Below are 22,845 nucleotides of genomic sequence, written 5' to 3'. Positions count from 1 at the left end.
GACAGGAGAAACTGGGGTCGAAACCCCAAGGGTATGTTCTGGATGTACACCACTGTAATAGGACCTCCAATAACTTTGGGACTTAAGTATGGTGAAAAAAAGTAGAACAGGTGGCTGCCAAGGAGCTTGGTAAGGTGCATAGCCTTAACAAGTGGAATTGGCAGCACATCAATTACTAATGTGGAGATCACACTGAACATGCGCACATTAAACCTGTGGGTTAAAATGGAAGCAGCAGCAGGGGTGTATATGAAAAAACTGGATACTTTTAGGATATTCTGAATCCCACACCAATATGGGGAATGTGGTAAATATAGGAATGGTTGGGGAAATGCTGGCCAACTAAACAGTAACTTCCCGCTGCTTCAACAAGCGTTTCAGTGTAAAAATTGGATGTACAGAGCAGTGCAGGAAGAACCACAACACTATGCAAGAGACAGGCTGGTTTACTGACAGGTCGAAAACAGACGAAGGCACTGAGGTGGTGTACATGGGACATAGCTTAGACTAGAAACTGCAATCTCTCTACGGAAATTGGTCACGGTATTTCAAGCAGAAATATCCACTGTCAGGGTTTGTACAGAGAAGATTTGTGTATGTGCTACAAAGATTGTAGCATCTACATTTATTCAGACAGCCAAGGAGATCTGAAATCTCTATCAGCTCCAGCAAGAGACCAAAGGTCATTGCAGAATGCCATAAGCCCTTTTGAGACTAGGGGAAAGCAACAGGGCAAACCTGCTGTGGGTCCCTTCAGTGGCAATGAACAAGCTGATAGGCTGCACAGGATAGGTGTAACGACTCCACTTACTGGACTGAAACCTGTCCCAACCATCACTAAGGTGCTGGTTAAATCAAAACAATGAAACTTGATCAGAAGGGAGCAATTCGAATATTGGACTGTGATCCAAAAGCAAACATATGGCATGCTGATGATGCCAAAGCCACATTTTAAGAGAAGTTCTGCAACCCTGGGCTTCACCAGAAGACAGGCAAAACCATGATAGGACTAATGAATGGTCATGGGAACTTTAAGAAATACCTACATATGATGGGTATAGCCAAAGAAGCCTACGTGTCCGGGGTGTTCAAACCGCACCACACACCATCTCCCAATGTGAAACATTGGAGATCAAGAGAGACAGAATATTTGAGTCATCAAGTCCTGAAGTAGCTGTGTCTAAAAAAGAAACAGTAAAGGGTCTCCTTATACTCCCTAAGGATACTGGTTGGCTTTATTAGAATCGCAGGGAGTGTGTGGGCAATAGAGGGCTACAACAACACCTGTTTTTATCTCCCCATTTAAATCTAATTAAATCAACTGCTGCAACACACATATTCAACAGCTGTCACTGCAAGATACATCCTGGCAACTTCTAGCTAGTTCTTTTGCATGACACGGATGTATTTAACTACACAGGTTAAACATCCAGTTTCTGTTATCAAAATATAATTTTAAACAATGGAATATCCGTATAAACTAAATATAATTTTATAGCATTTATCATTTAGTTAAAATTTCTTTTAAATCGTGTAAAAGGTTTCAATCATATACAATCAAGAAAACACTTTTTAATAGTTGCAGCCTACTCAATGCAGTTAAGTGACACAGATAAGACATACAAAGACCAAATCTTGAACAACTGATGGTCTGACATAATGCCAATATTATTTTGCTTTCCACATTATTTCCCACATGAATACAAAACAATACATGTGGTTCCCCATTTCCAATTTAGATATGGTACACACGAAATGTAACAACATGTAAACTTCCAATATTCTAAACATTGTTGCTTTCAGCAATGGTTACTAACATATAAACTCATAGGACACAGCTTACACACAGCAGATACAAACACTGCAAATGATTTGTCTCTCTGATTTAGCTGAGGCCAGCTTCAGAAGTGGTGGCCTCACGAGTAAAATCAGTGTAAACGTGGTAACCTAATGTAATACAGATCATCCTAATTGCCAGTTGACCGCTACCAGCACAAATGGCTAAAATAAGAAGAGTATGGTTATCTACTTACTTCTAATGTATATTTGTGTAATATCTGCAAGCATATTTCTACTGTCTGCTAATAGAATTTTAATTTATGTTTTCTATGTGACTAGTTTTCTGCTGAGAGAGAGAGAGAGAGAGAGAGAGAGAGAGAGAGAGAGAGAGAGAGAGAGAGAAGTGGGGAGGGAGGGACAGAGGGGGGATTATGTTTCAGTGCATGTTTACAAACTCACTTGTAAATTTCTATTGTGATTCTCACACAATAGCTGTAGAAACCTTAGAATTGGCTGCATGACTAAAACTTTAGCAGACAGTTTATTTTTGTCTTCACGATCACGATGTCGCTCTAATTTCTCAGCCAGCATGTCTTCCAAAGCAGATCCTGGTCCCAAAACTAATGAACCAACTTCCTCACCTGTAATGAACAAAATATTCAGATTAATTATTTATTTTATGAAAATTGTCTTGGTGAGGCACACTATAAGTTTCTGACCTGAAGAAATTCCACCAGTCTTTTAACTATAGGGTCTAATCTCAATAAAGTTTACATACCTCTCTTTCACTCTATAATAAATAATTCTATCATATAACATTATCCTCGCAGTAAATGAGCAACAGTTTGGAAGTAATCAAATACCTTTTAAATTCGAGGTCTGTATAGAGTTAACATATCCCAGAATTACATAAGTCACCTGGGAAAAACTAGAAAGCTCAACAAGCTCCAAACATCCCAATTAATTCAATCAGACAGAGAAAGATGTAGAGTGTGTCACAGGTCATAGATGAACAGAAAGGCGAGGGGAAAAAATGTGGAGGTGTGAGGAGTGGGGGAAACAAAGACATGGGAGTGAGGGAAAATGGAAGTGAGGATAATAAGAGAAGATGACAATGAGAGAATGTGGTGACAAGCTGAAGTTATTACCTGTAGAAAGGAACCATCAACTGTTGGACTCTTCTACCTACAAGCCTGCTGCATGGATTCCATTCTGTATACCCAGCATGAACTTCTATCACTATCCAAGAATGTCTCCCCCAAATGCATCTGCATTCTTAGCTTCCTGTGGTATATTCACCTTCTACATGCTCCCTAAAATCCACAAACTTAACAAACCTGGATGCCCTATTGTAGCTGGTGCTCCCAAAAAAACGATGTCTGTAGGAGTTGACTGACACTTCCAACACATTGTCCACAATCTAACTTCTTATATTAAGGACAACACCCAATTCTTTCATCATCTCTCCATTATCCTCCTCCCATTACCACTTATGTTTTTGCTTTCACTACTGATGTGGCCTCCTTATACAGCAACACCCTATACACACAAGCGATTTATTATCGTGAATCGTGTCACCAACAACTGCTGCATAGCAGCAATCTCGCCGATCGCCATGAAGCAGCAATCGTCGGTGAATACGGCAGTGTACATGCGTTCACAACTCCAGCAATGGTTGTCAGCCTGCCATATATGCAGCTGGTTTGGACATGGAATTGTTCACTGAAGGAGTGAAAAAATACCTTAAAATAGGGGACACATCTCACAGTTTAAAATAAATTCGGTTACCTCAGCCAGTTCAATGCAATCAGTGCTTTATTGTATTGCAACCACAAAATACGTAACTGCACACAATTCATTAGTGATACAAACTGAATGTCCTTTCATATTCAGGAATAAATTGATTTGATATCCACTACGATTGTTACTGACCAGATTTAGATTAATTTGTCTCGCCATGGTACTTTACCACCATTGTCTATAAAGCAATCAGTGAAAACATTTCTTCTACTGTTAGTGAACTTCCTCCTTTGGCTGATGGGTTTTGATTGTCCAGATCACATAGCACTGTTTTCAAATCCATTGGCATTTTCGGTCATCTTCTCGTGGGAATTTCATTGTGCATTCTTTGTGCAAGACTTCCCATGCAGTTTACAAACTTTCCTTACAACTTTACACAGTGTTATCTGGCCAATTCTCTATTGATAATGCAGATCAATTAAAGTACAGCCATTATCCAGAAAAGATGAACAGCTGACACTATAGCTGTTGTTTTGCTGTTAATTCATCAAATGACTGTCTGCTCTGAAGTACATAAACAGTGCCACAGACATGCCTTTTATCAGGCATGAACTAATCTTTGAGCAAGTCCAAAGCCTCCTGCTGTATTTCTTAAAGTATTCATAAAAAAATAAGCAAACACTGCCTGCTTTCTTCAGCTTAAATGCATAATGGTTGACTTCCAATATAGTACTGCTGCAACGATGCCATCATGTGTGCACTGAAACAATCAAGGTCTCGTTGGGAGTGCGTGGGGCTGTTACTCGCTCCTGTGCGTCGATCCTAACATCCCCTATGTCCACAGCCTTGTTGCCTTCAAACACTGATGTCACTGCTGTCTCCCTCATCCACATTTCATTGTGTACTACACATGACACACTTTCTGCCTGCACCAGTGTCTGTTCACTGGTGCAATATTCCTATCCCCTTCCTTTGTTATCCCAGAGAGCCAAAGAAGCTCCAGGCATTGCTACTAACTTAGACAGACAGGGACATAAGAAGGGTGTGACAGGGGTCATAGATGCAGAGGATGATAAGAAGGTGAATGTGGAGGTACGAGAAGTGGGTGAAGTATGATGCTTTTAGGACACAGAAATTATTAAATTAGCGTATTTTCATTCATTCTAATCTTATGGGATAATATTATGAGGTAACTCCCTCAGTTACAAAAAATGAATTATTTGCAGAAAAGAAAGTAGTTAGAAGCATGTATGTAATTCCCATAAGTAAATCCTTTGGGCAGTTTAAGACTCGCGGTATATTTATTTGATGATGAAATTAGTTGTGAACAACCCACCCGAGCTTTAGAGCAATAGACAAACACAATTTTGAAAATAAAATGACTCTGTTTTAAAAATTATTATTTATCATAAAGCACTTTACATATGTCCTCTTTCATAGTAGCTTGTTGCTGCTGGAATCCTTCCTAGCTTTCAAGACAGCATTCTTTGGGATGATGTGAAGTTCACTTTTTGAATTTTTGTTATTTAACCTGTGATTTGGAAATGATGTCCTCATGTGGCTTTCATGCTTATATCAATCAACCACCTAACAATTTTGTAAACATTTCTTTCACAAATGTTGTTGCAGCTCTATAGAAAGCTATTATTTTCACCTGCAGCCATTTGCAAGTTTGCAGTTGAAAGTTGGTGACAGCATTGCTAGCCGTCAGTGATCTTATACTTACTTGGCTATAGCTACGCAGTGTTCTGCCAAGTAACTATGACTCAGATGCAGTGTTTGAGTCAGCGCATCTTTGTGATGCATAATTCACAACTGGTTTTCCACAATTCAGCCCTCTACCACACACAGCTCTTCACAAACATGTTGCATATTTTGTATATGTCCATCTACATCTACATCCATATTCTGCAAGCCACATCATGGTGCATGGGAGAGGGTACCCTGTACCACTACTAGTTGTTTCCTTTCCTGTTCAACTCATAGGTAGAGCAACGGGAAAAACAACTGTCTATATGCCTCCGTATGAGCCCTTACTTCTCATTTCTTACCTTTGCAGTCCTTACACAAAATGTATGTTGGTGGCAGTAGGATTGTTCTGCAACCAGCTTCAAATGCTGATTCTCTAAATTTTTCTTAATAGTGTTCCTCAAAAAGAATGTTGTCTTAGCCTCCAGGGATTCCAATTTGAGTTCCCGAAGCATCTCTGTAACACTTGCACATTGTCTGAACATGCCTGTAACAAATCTAGCAGCCCACCTCCAGACTGCTTTGATGTCTTCCTTTAAAATGACCTGATGTAGATCCCAAACACTCAAGCAGTACTCAAGAATGGGTTGTACTAGTGTCCTATATACAGCCGCCTTTACAGGTAAATCACACTTTCCTAAAACTCTCCCAACAAATCGAAGTCAACCATTCACCTTCCTTACTACAGTCTTTAAGGCTCATTGTATTTTATACTACTTTGCAACATCCAGCATAAATACTTGTATGTTGTTCGAACCTAACGGTAACAAATTTAGCAGCCCGTCTCTGAATTTCTTCAGTGTCTTCATTCAATCTGACCTGGTGTGGATCCCAAAACTCTTGCAGTTCTCAAGAATAGGTCACATTAGTGTCTTATATTTGGTCTCCTTTACAGATGAAACACATTTTCCAAATTCTCTCTTTTGTGGACTTATTAGTTTATCATATAAGCACAGGATATGAACTCCTGATACATAATGACTTACTAATTTAAGAACACAATCGTCAACAAATTTGGTGTTAGATCATGACATACATGCTTTCTTTGAATGAGAAAACTCTTTCTCAAACCCTAATGACAACTGAACCTTTGTTTTAACTTCATAGCTGTAGATTTATACATGCAAACCCGCCTAGAAGACTGAGGAATATTCATGATGATCATTTGCATTTTCAAGTATCTCCAGGTTAACAATGATACAATTGGCACATTAGCAACTGATGGATGTATTTTGCAGTGATGCAAATTATGTGATTTTTGCTCATGCTATATGGTGTGATTAAACTGACAAACACAATTTGTAACATATCATAGCATTGATCACCAACCTTAGCACGTTATTTGCAAGAGGAAACAAACACCATCTTTTAATTTGGAAGGTTCTCAATGCTGTATTCTGTACTCAGATTTACTACACGTAGTTGTACAAAGTGTACATGGTTCATCTTCTTTGTGGCGGAGGAAAAAAATGAGCCAAATAACTGCCCTAATCAGTGGAAAGTTAAGATCAGCTGATTTCATTGGACTTAGATACACAATAGACACAACAAGTTGTCATTGTTACTGTTCAACCACCAAAGCTTGAATGGAGCTAGAGTAGATTAATTTCACATCACAATTACATCTGATAAGTTCAAATTCCCTCAGTATCAAAGATTTGTCTACAAAAGTATAGCAGTTGTGCTAGCTAAAAACATTACAACACATTGACCTTAAAAAGTAGTCTTGGATGCTACAACAAATGTAAAATACTTCCAGGCCAATAAACACGACAATGAAAAAAATATGTCCTTGGTTAAGAAGAATTATATTGACTGCACTCAGTGGAAATGGGTCACGCTTATCATGAACATCAAATGGCCTTGTTCGTTCGATTTGATTTATAGTGCATTAAATTTTGGGCATGCAGCCGAGCAAATAAAATTTCCTCCGCTGATATTTCAGCCGCATATCATCCAGCCATCCTCAGAATGAGTCACAAGACTGACAAGATGCCAAATGTGGTCTTATATGCTCCACCACGGTGGTCTGCACATGCGGGTCACAGATGCTGGTCGGCAGCAAAGAAATACACTTGCACATGCACCACCTGTGGCGAAGATGTACAGACATACGATTTGCTTATCGATGTATGTTCGGTGGTGTTGCCATCATGATGACTTCTCTGCAGTTTAATTAACCCAAGAGCCAGATTACTTGCTTTGTCCCAATTAAAACCATGATCTCCATTTATTTAATTATTAGCCAATCTAATCTCTCTAACTTCCTTGAAGACAGATTCTCAAAAAGAAGAGGTGGATGTCAAAATCTTCACATCACTAATTCATGGAATGCCCTGTATCAATACAATGTTCGGCCACAGCTGACCTGTCTGCCTGTGATAAGAATGTGTATCTTCGATGCTCCACACATCTCTCATGAATGGTGCGTGTTGTTTGACCTACATATGACTTCTCACAATTTACACAAGGAACCTGACACAAACCCGCTTTACAAAGCAGTAAATCATACTTTACAGAGGCGAGTAAAGCTGCAATCTTCGTGTGGGGCTAGAAGGTCACCTTAACATAGTGTTTCTCAAGAATATGGCCTATCTTCGAGGAAAGAGCACCCACATAGTGCAAAAACTTACTTGATCTGAAGGAATTACTACCTTCTTCCCCATCACCTACCTGCATTGTAGGTTTTGGATTGAATGCTCTATGAATCTGTTGCAGAGAAAATCCATTCGGTTTAATGCTTGAGGTATGTGAGCTCTTCTTGCAAATTATCTTTATAGTATATACAGTGCGCCCTATGCACTAAGCTCTTAAGGACACCTATGGTCTGCGAGGGGTGATGGCAGCTACTGGCATGTAAATATAGGTTTGTGCATGTTGTTTTTCAATACACGGCGTGTCCCAATGTGCCATCAACTTTACGGTAAACGACAACATCTAAAAAGGGGCAGTAGCTGTTTTTTTCTATTTCCATAGTAAATTTGATACTAGCATGGATACGATTCAAATGCTCAAGAAATCGATGTAACTCATCCATCCTGTGCAGCCATACCACAAATGTGTCGGCCACGTACCTCCAGAAGACCACTGTGCCATAACACAGGCTTTCCCCATATCATTACCCACACCCACACTATCCAACGACGGTGCACAAATTTGCCAATGAGGAATGCGATATCAATGGCATCATGTCAACCACACAAGATGCATTGCCCACATCTCAGCAGAGGATGCAACTCAAAGATGGGCCACCAGCTGGCACACTAGCTACAGGGCTCACTGTATTCTTATGGGTGGCACTACAGAATTATGCCTTCAGTTCTACTCGCTGCATCCCAATATATCTGTCTGTGCATCTTCTTAAAATGCTGCTCACCGAGTTCTATGCTCAGATCTCTGAAGATTCGTAGCATGATACAACAAACAGTGCATATTACTACTAATGTTCAGACTATACTCAAACTACTCTTCAGTGATCTACAACTGATAGACATTCCTGGGACAGACTCAGATCTTCAAAGTTACATATATTTCATTTTCAGTACATACTGCATATAAAAGTGACGATGATTTATTCATATATTAAATGTTTGGAGTGTTCATAGTTAGCCAGGCCATCCTGTACGAACTACGAACACTACAGCTAGTAGAAGGGAGACTGGAACATATCTGTGCAAGTTTCTTAAGAACCCTTCACATACAGACATACATACATACCAAGATAGCCAAGACATTGCTGAGATATAGAAAATAGTTTAACAGTGTTATGAAAACCCTACTTTTCACAGTTCAGGCAGGCTCCAAAGAATGCCACCAAAAGACTGTCAGCTATTTAGTGAGTTTGTTCAGACCAATAAGAAAAAATATAGTTTCTAAAGAAATTTAGTGTTTAACAATGGAGTAACTTTCCACATTTCAGGGAATGTGAACACACACAATGCACATATTTAGTGTTACTGAAGCTCCACTCATTTGTGGAAGAGGAGTGCAGTTGACTAAAACTAAACGTGTTTTATAATTAAGAAAAGGCTGATGGGTCATGTTTCTTCATCAGACACATTGTGACAGGCACTAGTTACCTTGACATGCTGTAACAACTAGGGTTTCCACTGTCAGGATTTCATCTTTCAACCGGACAGAGCCCCTCCAGATTTTCAACATAATGTTCAGGACCCTCTGAATGACTGACGACCTAAATGACAGATAGGGCGTACAGCCACTGGAGACCAAGAAAGGCTGAACTTGTTCCCACGTTCATCTGATCTCATATAATTAAACTATAAACAAGTGATCTCAAAATTCCCATTTTTGCAGCTACCTGATGAAATTATGCTTCCAAGTTGATTTGTAAACACTGAAATCTATAAGCTGTTGTCTCCACAGGAAAGCTACCTACTCTTGCAAGAATTAATAACTGGCTACTGATAACATCTGCTGTTCTAATTCTGGCACCATACTGGCACTGACCTTAAGTGAGTTAAGAAAACAATGGAAAGAACTGTCACGATGACTGGGCAGTGACACAAAGCTCGCTTCTTGCGAATTTGAGTCCTGCATCATGACTACTGCCATCTTGCATCCAGTTTCAGAAATCATGGTGATTGCATGTAGGACTGTTTGAACTGCTTTCATTTTGTTAAATTGGACAGTTGCTACATTTGTTCTGCAGTGTCTCATTCACTGTAACCCAAATCCTCCATGAGGCAGCACAAGCCGTGATGATGCCGTGATGATACTGCTACTGCACTTGCATTGTGAGAATCAGGATACTGTTACGATAGCTCCAACACGAAACTAATTTCTTAATTTATACCCTGTTTTCTAGTTTTATGAACTGTAACATATTAAATACACAGTATAATGAATACTTTTCCTGCTGAAAATAAAATTATATTGCTGACCTTGAGAAGCACTCCTAGCACCAGCGTAGGCATGAGATGTGGCAAATGCTGCCTGGTTTAGTTCTTCTCGAAGCTCTTCTGTTATCACTATTCCATTTGGCTTAACTGGGAACATAAAAAATTAATAAAATAAGGAATGTAAATAAAATATTTATGCTTCAGAATCATCCCTCAAAAATATGTTACACAGTGCTTGAGCAGTAATGGTCGACCTGCATATGATAATGTGGTGACTGATGAAAAGATATAAAGTAGCATTATGATTGAAAAATAACATTAAAAGATATACATGATAACTGAGAAGCATACATGAAACTTAAATAATGGTTTGAGAACTATCTAATATTCACGGTACATGGGACTCCCATCCTCCCTCCCCACTTTTCCAATGCTGCAGCTGTCAACATTCCTCCTGTTCCAACCACACATTTACCTTGTTTCAACAGCCAAACCAACTCCACCTATTCTACTACACAACACACAGTTACTGTAAACTTCAAGATTGGGGAAGAATTTCATCTGTCATAAACAGTGATGCAAACATTTCTGTTCACTTATTAATGCAGCCACTAAGTATCGATGTTCTTTTGACTGACTGGGTATAAATATTAGATATGAACATTATTCCTTCTACTAAAGCAACCCTATGTGCTATGCCAATCTTGACGCTGTTACTTATTACATAAATAATCAAAAAACAATAGCAATGCAGATGGTGTATCTGTCATCTTTTTTGCTCTGAAGATACAAGCTGATAAGGATATCCTATCTGCTCCAGCAGAGTGATGCCAATACACTTCAAATGTCAGTGGAGACTGGCCGCTTTCAGAGAAATGTAATTTTTCTTTGCTCAGAACCATTCGGTTTCACATTACTGTTTTCATCACGTCAGTGCAATTATGTACAATTAACCCTTTCCACTCTGTAGTGCAGACTCAAGGTGTCTCCACGCGCTGTTATTTAAATCAGCATATCCCAGGCGGTGAGCCCATCACAGAGAATTGTGCAAGTCTCTTTGTGGAAACTTTGAAGCCACTGACCAACAATTAGGGTATACACTAAAACAAAAAGTGTGTTCTCATCAAATTTATTTACAACAGCATTACAATATGAACTGTTTCATTGTGTGTTAAGTAAACATTCACAAATTGGAATGTTAACTTATATTATTTATACTGTACTAGACGGGCTGTGTTTTGGTGTTTGGGCTATTAATAATCTTTTCTTTCTGAAAAATCTTCTCGAACACATACACTAAATTCCATCCCAATGTGTTTTTAACTATCCAAGTAATTACAAGGTGGACCTAAGTAACGAATTTAATTGACATCTACTGAATAGGTACTTCCCAAATAGGTTTTGTAAGTTAGATATAGTCTTATTATCAGCTGCCCGACCATCCAAAATTTGTTAAAAGTAATCTTCATTAACAAAATACTCAACAGAACTGCAGTTTTTCTCAAATGCAGTGGAAATACAAGATTTGAGGAGTCATAAAACACAAATAAACTGAATACAGTTACTAAAACAAGCCCTGAATACCATAATTCAAATTTTTTACTACTGCAAGTTATCACCCAGTGATGCTGGTAAAGTAGATTCGAGGAGTCATAATATACAAATAAACTGAATAAAGTTACTAGAATAAGCCCACAATACCATAATTCAATTTTTTTACTACTGCAAGTTATCACTTAGCAACGCTACTCCATTGTTGTTTGAAGCAGTCATTGTTTTTAAAAAGTAGTCTTGTAATTTAAATTAATGCTAAAAATGAGGGAAGGCTTAACGATAGTCATTCAGCCCAACTGGAGCTGGAGAACTGAGACAATGAAGCTGTTCATATGTATGAATTAATCATTCATTCTAAAGAAGACAGCTAAAGTGGTGACTGACGGAATTAACTGTTTTGAGGGAAGTGTGAAAACAGTGAATGGCTTTGGACTAGCTGCTACAATGTTAGCTTTCAATACTGTTTTCTGATACACTGTCATCCTGTTGTTATGATCATATGAAAGGACATCCAGTTGCCAGTATTTGAAACTAAAAATATAGTCTCATTTATGAATATGCAGACTCACTGAACACAATGTCATTTCCTATTTAAAGTTAACTACTATGATCGCAGTGCCAAAACAGTTGTCCTTACTGACTGCGACCAGCCAATTTCTATCAAAACTACTACTGTCAGCCACAGCATTGAGAGTCTTCTTAGAGCAAGCTAGTAGTAATTGTATAGGTGTGTGTCTTGGTTAGTCAGTTGGGTCTGAAAGGTTTACAATGATTTCTTTCGTTTATGTGCCTGTTCATCACATTATTTGTATGGCACCCAGGAATTTCTAGTATCATATTAAATTAATTTCCAAATAAAATGAAGAAGCCTGGATTTTAAATATATTAAACCATTCTGTTGATAAATTATTGAATACTCAATTAAAATTTTTATTCTGTCTAAAGAGTCCTTACCTTTTTGTAGAGTGGTGTGATTCTGAACTTTGTGATAACATACTAATATTACCAACCAATCTAAAAAATTGAAGTGTCACTAATCATCACACTTGTGTATAAAATGCTGATAGTAAGCTTTGCAAACAACATTATTATATACAAATTAGAGCTGGATAATTTAATCAATCTTTCTGAATTTTTTAAATTATTTATTCCAGCTGAGGGATGAGGTATGCAAAATGTATAACAAGGTTAAAGTAGACAGCTCAGTTTACAGATACAGCGGGTAATAAATAATAAAGTAGACAGCTCCGTTTACAGATACAGCGGGTAATAAATAATAACTAATACCTTTCTTTTTTGTTAGCTTTTCCAATTCCCTACTTTGTTCTTTATCCTCGTGGGCTTTGGCTGCTATGTCAGAAGTGTTAACGGACACAGTTGATTTTATTTCTTGTTGAGCATCTTTCATTTTATCATTGAACACCTGGAACACACATTAAAGAGAAATTACATTGGAATGTGACTAATATGTATATAACAACATCTGAAAGAATTTCTGACACTATTTACCTTAAAGAAAGACTGGCTAATGTCTCCACCCATAAGTTTATTATACATGCTTTTTTGGATAATGGGATTACCACCACCCAAAAGGGCTATCCCCAATTCCACAGCTTCAACAAAAATTGAGGGTGAATGAACGGATTTAATTACTAGTTCCACAACAAGATCAGATGCACCTTCACGATCCAGGTGACACTGAACTTCATGCAGTGTCATGCCAGCTCTGCTCAACATTTTTGCTGAAAAATACAACAAAATAATCTTAAAAGTGCAGTCTTTCCAGTATGGACTTGCACAAAGAATACATGGCACCAAAGTTCCAATATAACTAAAACAACAGAATAACAAATTTTCATATAATGAACTGCAGAAAAAAAGTACTTTTCACGAGAACAAGTCAAATTATTTATCCTGTATACCACAAATCTTATAATAACTTTTTCCTAGCAAACAACTATGAACTAGTATGATAATGGAAACTCTGGATATAATACAATGAGGTGACAAAAATCATGAGATGGCAATATGCACACTTACATGTGGTGGTAGTATCACGTACGCAAGATATAAAAGGGCAGTACCATGATGGAGCTGTCATTTGTAGTCAGGTGATTCACGTCAAAAGGTTTCTGACATCATTATGGGGACACGATCGGAATTAACAGACTTTGAACGCATAATTGTAATTGGAGCTAGACGCATGTGACATTCCATTTTGGAAATTGCTGGGTAATTGAATAGTTCAAGATCCACAGTGTCAAGAATATAACATTTCACATATTACCTCTCACCACCGACGACACAGTGAAAGACAGCCTTTACTCAATGACTGAAAGCAGTGGTGTTTGTGTAGAGTTGTCAGTACTAACAGACAAGCAAAACTACGTGAAATAACTGCAGAAATCAAATTGGAATGTACCGTACAACAAATATATTCATTTGGACAGTACGGAAAAATATGGTGTTAATGAGCTATGGCAGCAGACAGTCTCGAGTGTCTTTGCTAACAGCTCAACATTGCCTGCAGCACCTCTCCTGGGTTCATGACCATATTGGTTGGACCCCAGATGACTGGAAAACCGTGGCCTGGTCAGATGAGTCCCAATTTCAGTGGGTAAGAGCTGATGATAGGATTTGAGTGTGGCACAGACCCCACGAAGCCATGGACCCAAGTTGTCAACAAGGCACTGTGCAAGCTGGTGTGGGCTCCAGAATGGTGTAGGCAGTGTTTACATAGAATGGACAGTGTCCTCTGGTCCAACTGAACCAATTATTGATTGGAACATTCTGAACAACTTGAGCAAATAATTTTGCCCACCCAGATCGCCCGACATGAATCCCATTGAATATTTATGGGCAGCACAGCTTAATATTTCTGCAGAGGCCTTCCAACGACTTGTTTAGTCCATGACATGTCAAGTTGCTGCACTATGCCGGGCAAAAGGTGGTCTGACATGGCATTAGGAAGTATCCGATGACTTTTGTCACCTCAGTGTATAAACAATAGTATGAAGAAAGTTTTATCACTCACCATGCAGAAGTGGCACTGAGAGGAAGATAAGCACAGAAAAAATGATGATGACAGCTGTAGGTCAACTGTCAAAGATGTGTCATTTCTGAGGGGGTGAGGGAGTGGGCTTGAGTGAACCCCTCACATACACCACATCCCTCTTTCTGCCCCCCCCCCCACACACCCACACATCAAAAAGAAAAGAAAAGAAAAGGGGAAAAAAAAAAAAAAAAAAAAAAAAAGGAAAAAAGAAACCCGAACACACACTGTGAATGATAAAGGAGCTTCTTGAGTTTTAAAACCAATACCAGCCAAGATTTTACCTTACAGTCCAGTGCATTTCCTAAACAAATAACAAATACTGCAATTAGTTCACCGTGACCCATTTTTGAGAAGGGAATTAAATGAGCTTTCTTCAAAGCCTCTCCCTGATACCCTGATATTCTCCCATACTATAAAGTCTATGAAAAACTGAATGAAGAATCACTCAGTTTTCTGAACAGCTAATATGGCTAGTAAACATTTAGATAATACACACTCAACAGCCAAATCACAGAAATAAATGTGGCAAAGGGAATGAATAGGTTGGAATACATATTTAAATATGCTAAAATTTAAAAACAATTACGAAGTCGTGGGGATATTACACTTCTTAAGAGTATGAAAGAGGTATGAAAATACAACACGAATGAAAAAGAGAAAAATAAAATAAATGTTGTATCACTATGTGTAATAGGGAAAGTTCCACAGAGTAACCCTATATTACTGAAGCAAATTTTGTTTGTCCTTTTCTTGATTTTTTTCTTTTGTCAGTAAACATATATGTATTACAATCTCTCTGTAATCAAACCTCACAAGCTTCACTATTTGGTGTACTACAATTGTATTTTTAACTGTTAAAAGAAACTATTGTTGCAATATCAGTTATTTACCACTGTGTGTGTGTGTGTGTGTGTGTGTGTGAGAGAGAGAGAGCGCATGTGTGTTTGTGCAAGTGCGCGGTGCACGTGCGCACGCGCCCACACACACACACACACACACACACACACACACACACACACACACATAAGGGAAAACTAAAAAATGGTCCAAATGGCTCTGAGCACTATGAGACTTAACTTCTGAGGTCATCAGTCCCCTAGAACTTAGAACTACTTAAACCTAACTAACCTATGGACATCACACACATCCATGCCCGAGGCAGGATTCGAACCTGGGACCATAGCGGTCGCGCGGTTCCAGATTGTAGCGCCTAGAACCGCTCGGCCACCCCGGCCGGCGGAAAACTAAAACCTCCAAGAAATTATAGATATCATTAGGCCTGAATGCTAAAATATAAAGACGTGACAGATACATCACAGAGAGACTTATGAATCTTTGATATTTTGTTGTAGTCAATTTGTACTGCTCTTTACATACTCATTTTATCTATCAGATGAATGGTGTTTTAGTTTGCTAATCACTTAGGACTTATTGCAGCACTGTGGGAAGAGACAGCAAATATTTTCTGAACAATAATAGGAACTGTGGTACTGACAAAAGGACTGAATACCTTGATGCTCAATATTCTGCCAAATTTTGAGCACTCCTGCATTTGCATTAGAGAAAGCAGCTGATGTTGAAGAACTGGATGCCCCTATTAAGTAGGAAGAATTTTAATTAAACAGCTGAAAGACCAACGAGGCAAAAAATTGCCAACTAATGACAGAATACTGATGAGCTATCTAAATGAGAAAGGCAGTGGTAGGGACACTAAAACAGTAGGGCCACCATTTATGTGGATGGGGAAATTCTTGCAGATATTTACAAGTTTCTGAACATGAACAGCTTTGCATACTATTAGTTGTGTACATGCAGGTCACGTAGTTCATACATGGGTGACACTCTGAAACTAACAAAGGACACATTTTGAAGGAAAACATACATTTCTGTGCATCCAAAATGCATAATCAACAAACGAAAGATTGGCGTTCAAAATGGAATAGTAAATATGAAAATTCTATTTGCAGGAGATGTTCAACGATTTTACTACAACAGAGAGAAATGATCATTATGGAGGAACACAACTAAAGAAGGTGGCAACAGCATTCTCTTTCCCTTCATCTCTTATCTTTGGTTCACACACAGTAAATAGTTTACTGACTTGGTTGGGAACAAAACTCCTACATAAGGAGAACTAATAGCAGATCACAAATCTTTCTTGCAGTACATAAAACATCCTGAAAGTGCACTACCAAGTGCCTTTGGACAGAACACAGAAGAGCAAAACCAAGTTATACAAGGTGCAGCTATTGGGTTGGCTGGGAGACAACTCAGTATCAAAAGTGGAAGTAAAAATAGTTTAGGGAATGATGTCATCAAGGTAAACATGCTTTTTACAAAAACAACCACTTAACATTAAACTACTTCAATGGAAACCTCTTCCAAAATGCTACACTGCAGGCACCAAACAAAATACTTCAGGGCAAATAAACAAACACACACAAAATCTCTCAGAAACAGTAATGCCTGCAAAGTAATAATTATTACACAAGACTAGTAGAAGAGAAAATGTAGGAACTGCCAAGAACACAACATATACATCATCTGAAATGTACTGTGCACATATACGCACTTTAAGTCAAAATAAGGAGACAGAAGCAAATGAATGAACATTGACATAAGCACTGTAACTGATAAGACAATACAAAATTAGCTGCTTTGAAGTTGCTTCACACAGGGATAGCTGATTTTGAATACCGCATAACATGGCAAATCTTAGCAAGAAAACATTATTAATTTTTTAATATTTTTTTATTAATTAATTTTTTTTTTTTTCAAGTGGTAAGGGCCCCTCTTGCCAAAACTGTCTGAATGATGAAGTTTTGAGGTCTAGCTTGATTAATGTCAAAAGGCATACTCTCTGATGAAAAATGTTTACTACAACAACATGCTTGGCACATTCCAACTCAATTTTAGATCATGCATCCAGAAATCACCGCACCTGGTAAACATTCATGCCACTTTTCCAAGAATATAATTATATGCAAAACATTTATGGAATATATTCTGAGTACATACATCTCTTTAATACTACATTCTGCAAAAATGATCATAGATGTTAATCTAGTTGTGTACTTTTATTTGACTTGAAAAGTCAAACTGAATTTCATGCTAATAATTAAATCCATTCTAAATATTTTAGAATGATAAATTCAGTTCCAAAAACTTCAGAACAGCAAGACTTTAAATCTAGCATGGCTATTATTAAAAGCTGGTATAAATTTGTCATGTTGCACATATGACATAAATATTGATTTATTTTACATAAATGTGAAATGACGGTCAATGCAAATTTCCAAACAAACAGAGGAGATTTTTGTTTCTCTTAACTATGACTGATATACACAGGATGAAACTTAAATAGTGGCAATTATTTATTCACAACCGACACAAAAGAGTTACATGTTTGCACCTGTTACTGTCATTCAAAATAGTCACCAGCGTTGTATAGTACCCGTTGCCAGTGATGTGGAATGCGTAGTATACCGTTAACAGAGCCTGTTCTGTTGATGGTGCGAATGGAGCGGTCTACTGCCTGTCGAATCTCTGGAACAGTTCTGAAATGAATGACACGAAGTGGTTCCTTCATCTTCGGAATCAAATCAAAATCACAAGGACTTCAGTCCGGGAAGTATGGTGGATGGTACAGTACTTCCCAGTCCCATCGACCGAAAAGAGCAGCAACAGCCTTTGCTACATGCCCTCGCGCATTGTAATGCAAAATGATGGATGGGTTGCACAGAAAGTGTTGCCACTTCTTTCGCAGAGCTGGTCGCAGGTGATGCTCCAAAAATGAACAGTAATACTGTGCGATGACAGTCTGTCATGCAGGAATGTAATGTGTTAGGATAACACCATCACAGTCGTACACGAGAATCATCATAACTCTCACCATACTGGGGCTCTGACGCACTTCCAAATTTTGCGGTAACCCAAAATGACACCATTCGTTGGATTGGCGTTTCAGATTTGGCTTGTACGATGTGGTCCATGTCTCATCCAGTGTTACAATACAGTGTAAGAAAGCCTCTCCTTCAAGCTCATAGTGCTCCAAGTGCTTCTGAGCAGCACAATAATGCATCCATTTCTGCATTTCCGTCAAGTCATGCGGAACCCATCATGATGCAATTTTTCGCATGCCCAGGCGTTCCTTCAGGATGCAAAGCACAGTCGTATGTGCTAATCCAGTTTCGTGGGCCATCTCATGAATCATATGGTGTCAATCACTGTCCACTAACACAGCAAAAGAATGCACTTCTTCTTCAGAGATGCTAGGACAACCTGACCGATGCATGTCTGCCACAGTCTGCCGACCTTCGTTGAAGGCTTTTACCCAATGTGCCACTGTTCTGTACGACAATGACGAATACCCGCACACCTCTTAAAGACCTTGATGACACTGTTGTGCTGTACAACCTCTGGCACATTCAATCTTGATCCAACTCCGTTGTTCCTGTTTAGAAAATACAGTGATACCATTATGTTAGACCGCTCACTAACAAGTGACTGGCGAGTCGATTTGCTCGGAGGTAAGGTAGGTATGTCAATAACGTGTGCTATCAGCGACAATAGTAGATTCCATTGCATAGTGTCTCCACAGCAGTGTTGCCACTATTTAAGTTCCAAACTACGTATATTACACATTTCATCCCCATTTTCACTTTTCCCTCCTTTTTATTCACTGATCAACAGCATTGAATAGTAAGTTTCATGTTCAGTGGATCATTTGTAGGTAAGTCATAATCATGTGGAATGAGTCTTTTATAGTCAAATCACAAATTATCTTGTAAGTATGTCTACATGCTGATCATTTAAAGTCACCATTATTATTATTAAATATGAAGATATGAGTTAGTAATTCCTACCTTTTATGTGTTACAATAACAGAAAGTCTTCTACGGAATAGGAGGAGTTGTCAAGGAGAAACTTTTTCAATTTGTTTTCAGCTTTACTATTCTGTGTATCAGAAATTTTATATCTGGTTAAGTGATCAAAAACTTTTGCTCCAGCATTGTGCACCATTCTTTGTGCTAAAGACATGTGGAGTTATGAATGTCATTTTGCATTACGGTATTGTAATTATGTAAATCATTGTTCTTTCTAACTGCAGTGGATTACTTACAACAAACTGCATGAGGGAATAAATGAACAGTGAAGCAGTAGTCAGAATGCCCAGTCCCTTAAACAGATGTCTATATGATGATTGTGGGTGATCACTACATGTTATTCTTACAGCATGTTTTTGAGCAATGAAGACTGACTTTCTTAGACATAAGTTACCTCAAAATATTATTCCATATGACATAATTGAACGAAAAAATGCTAAATATGACAACTTACTGATTTGTCTCTCCCCAAGATATTCAATAATTCTAAGTGCATTTGGCTGAACTAAGTTGTTTTAGGAGTTCCATTTAATGTACTTTTTCCTGTTTCAATGCTCATCAATATGGACCCTAAAGAATTTTGAAGTTTCCATCCTATTTATTATTTCCTGACAACGTGTTACATTTATTATTGGTGTAGTATCCCCAGATGTGCAGAACTGAATACGTAGTGCCTTTTTAAAATTGAGGGCGAGGCCATTCACAGAAAACCAGTCAATGATACTTTTATGAACCTTTTTTACTATTTCTTCTGTCGCTGTATGTTTGCTTTGATTGATTACAATACTAGTGTCATCTGCGAAAGAGAATATAATTCTGCTTGTTGTATATTAGATGGAAGATAGTTTACATACATGAGGAACAATAACGGACCTAAGGTTGAGCCTTGGGGAACATAATTTCTCCCCAGTCAGAAGAATCTTCCACAATTACACGACTGAATTACGAAGTACAACTTTCTGCATTCTTTTGGTTAGATCTGACATTACCCATTGGTTGGTTATACCATTAATGCCATACCACTTCAGTTTATCTAGGACAATACTGTGATTCACAGAGTCACATGGCTTGGATAGGTCACAGAAAATACCAGCTGGTTCTATTGTGTTATTTAATGCTTATAAAATTTGGTAAGTGAGCATGTAAATGGCATTCTCAGTACAGGAATCTACTAAAATCCAAACTTTGATTTGCTGAGACTAATACTGTTGCTCAGGTGGGATACTATTCTAGAGTACATCACTTTCTCAAAATTTTTGGAAAATGATGTCAGTGGTGAAACAGGTGAGTATTTATTGACATCTTTTCTACCACCCTTCTTGTAAAGGGGTTTAAGAATGGCACATTGCAGTCCTTCTGGAAATATGTCTTGAATTAGTGATGCACTACGTATTTGAGATAATACAGAGCTTATTACATAGGAACAAATATTTAGTATTGTGTTAGAAACACCATCAAATCCAGATGTGCCTCTTTGAGAGAATATACAATTTTCTTACTACAACTGAATTTTATGAGTGTTGCTTCTACAGCATACTCCTGTGATTTTTCTCTTTAACTGTTTACCCCTATATTTCCTATTATATTTAAGAAATGGATTATTAAATATACTTGCTACCTGTGAGTCATCATTTGTAGCCCTTACTTTTAGTTCAGTAGCGATGCTATCTTGTTCTGTAGCTGGTTTTCCTGTCTTATCATTTAACTACATTCCATACAGGCTCAAATCTGTTGTTGGAATTACTGACTGCTGACATTACATTGAAGTTCCTTATTTTTTTAAATAACTTTTCTTAGTAATTTTGAGTAGTTTTTGTTGTGGACAACTACTGCAGGATTTCTACTTCCTCTTGCCAACAGATACATTTCCCTTTTTCTTCCACAAGACACTTTACCCCCTCTAGTGATCCATGGCTTTTCCATAGCTCTTTAATGTTCCTTTCAGTAGCTTATGTGGAAAGCTATTTTCAAATAATGATTGTTGAAAGATCAAGTATGTGTTATTAAATATGTGGTTTCCAGAACATTTCATCACAATTATATATATTTCCGTTAAATATTTATTGTAGTTCAGTAAATGTCACTTTTACAATTGCAGAACAGCATCTTTACAGTCCAATCAAACCCTTTGATTCAGTAGCTTCTGCCAGTAGGTTTTTTCCTTCCCTCACCCCCTTAAATGAAATCAGCATAAGTTCTTGTGCTAATAGGAAGTAATTTTTATATTGCTCTATACACAATACATTAAAAAGATGTTGAACAGAAGCGAACTCTGAGGTGGAACACCTATCTATTTGTATCTGTGAAAAATGCAACACCCTAAAAATGTATAATAGCATGATGAAATGTTTGGAAAATGCAAAGTATCATAAGATAAGTGAATAGAAAGGTAGAGTTAATAGGCACGTCTGGGCTCTGCAGCACCTCTGGAATTTTTGTGTGAAGTATATTGTATTACTGATACACAAGACAAATAGTGCATAACTGCCAGCTAACTGTAATATAAGGAAAGAAAATTCAGGTTTAACATCCCATCAATGATGAGGTCATTAGAGACAGAGCACAGCCACACATTGGAGAAAGACAGGGAAGGAAATCAGCCATGTTGTTCCAAAGGAACCATCCTGGTCCTTGCATTAAAAAATTTAGGAAAACCAAGGAAAATTTAAGTCCGGATGGTCAGACAGGGATCTGAACTGCTGTTCTCCTGAAAATGACTCAAGTGTCTTACCACTACATGCCTTCACTCAGTAGGTATGTTGTATGTGAGAAGTGCAGAATGTTTTCTTGACAACTCTATTGGTACAATGCCAATGGGGTATAATACATAGTCTTGTCTGTTATGCAGCCAATGTACTTCCTGAGATATTGATGATGTCTTCATCAACCACACACATCGCATCGCTCACATCTTCATGGGAGATGATACATTAAACCTTCCACCAGGGTGCCTCTGTGAGCCCCGCTCTCTCCACTGCTCATCCTCTCTGGAAGGTGGTACCATGGATTCCACGAGAGGACATCGTCTTCACATCATTCACTGCATCCAATTGTTCTAACAGGAAGTCTTTTTAATACGCCACACACAGAGTTCTGTCCCACACCTCGGAAGACTTCCAGTGAGAATATATCGATACAGAACGGTACTACTAACCTTAACAGCTAGCCAGTGACTGTTTCTTACAACAGCTAGCCAGTGAATAAGTTTGTGTAAAGCACAATT

General features: G+C 38.1%; 1 protein-coding gene across 1 annotated transcript in view; it reads right to left on the bottom strand.

Moving 5' to 3' along the window:
• Positions 1 to 22,845, bottom strand: part of LOC126469900 (inositol 1,4,5-trisphosphate receptor) — a 345,163-nt gene that overhangs the window by 102,197 nt on the left and 220,121 nt on the right. The window contains exons 32-35 of the mRNA XM_050097248.1: positions 13,191 to 13,423; positions 12,969 to 13,104; positions 10,170 to 10,274; positions 2,239 to 2,420 (exon numbers count right to left, since the gene is read on the bottom strand). Coding sequence (XP_049953205.1) covers positions 2,239 to 2,420; positions 10,170 to 10,274; positions 12,969 to 13,104; positions 13,191 to 13,423 — 656 coding nt within the window. The remainder of the gene's footprint in view (positions 1 to 2,238; positions 2,421 to 10,169; positions 10,275 to 12,968; positions 13,105 to 13,190; positions 13,424 to 22,845) is intronic.

Source organism: Schistocerca serialis, chromosome 3 (genome assembly GCF_023864345.2).
Source record: "Schistocerca serialis cubense isolate TAMUIC-IGC-003099 chromosome 3, iqSchSeri2.2, whole genome shotgun sequence".
Taxonomy (NCBI): domain Eukaryota; kingdom Metazoa; phylum Arthropoda; class Insecta; order Orthoptera; family Acrididae; genus Schistocerca; species Schistocerca serialis.
The sequence above is the reverse complement of the archived record's forward strand: the minus strand, read 5'-3'. Positions and strand labels throughout refer to the sequence as shown.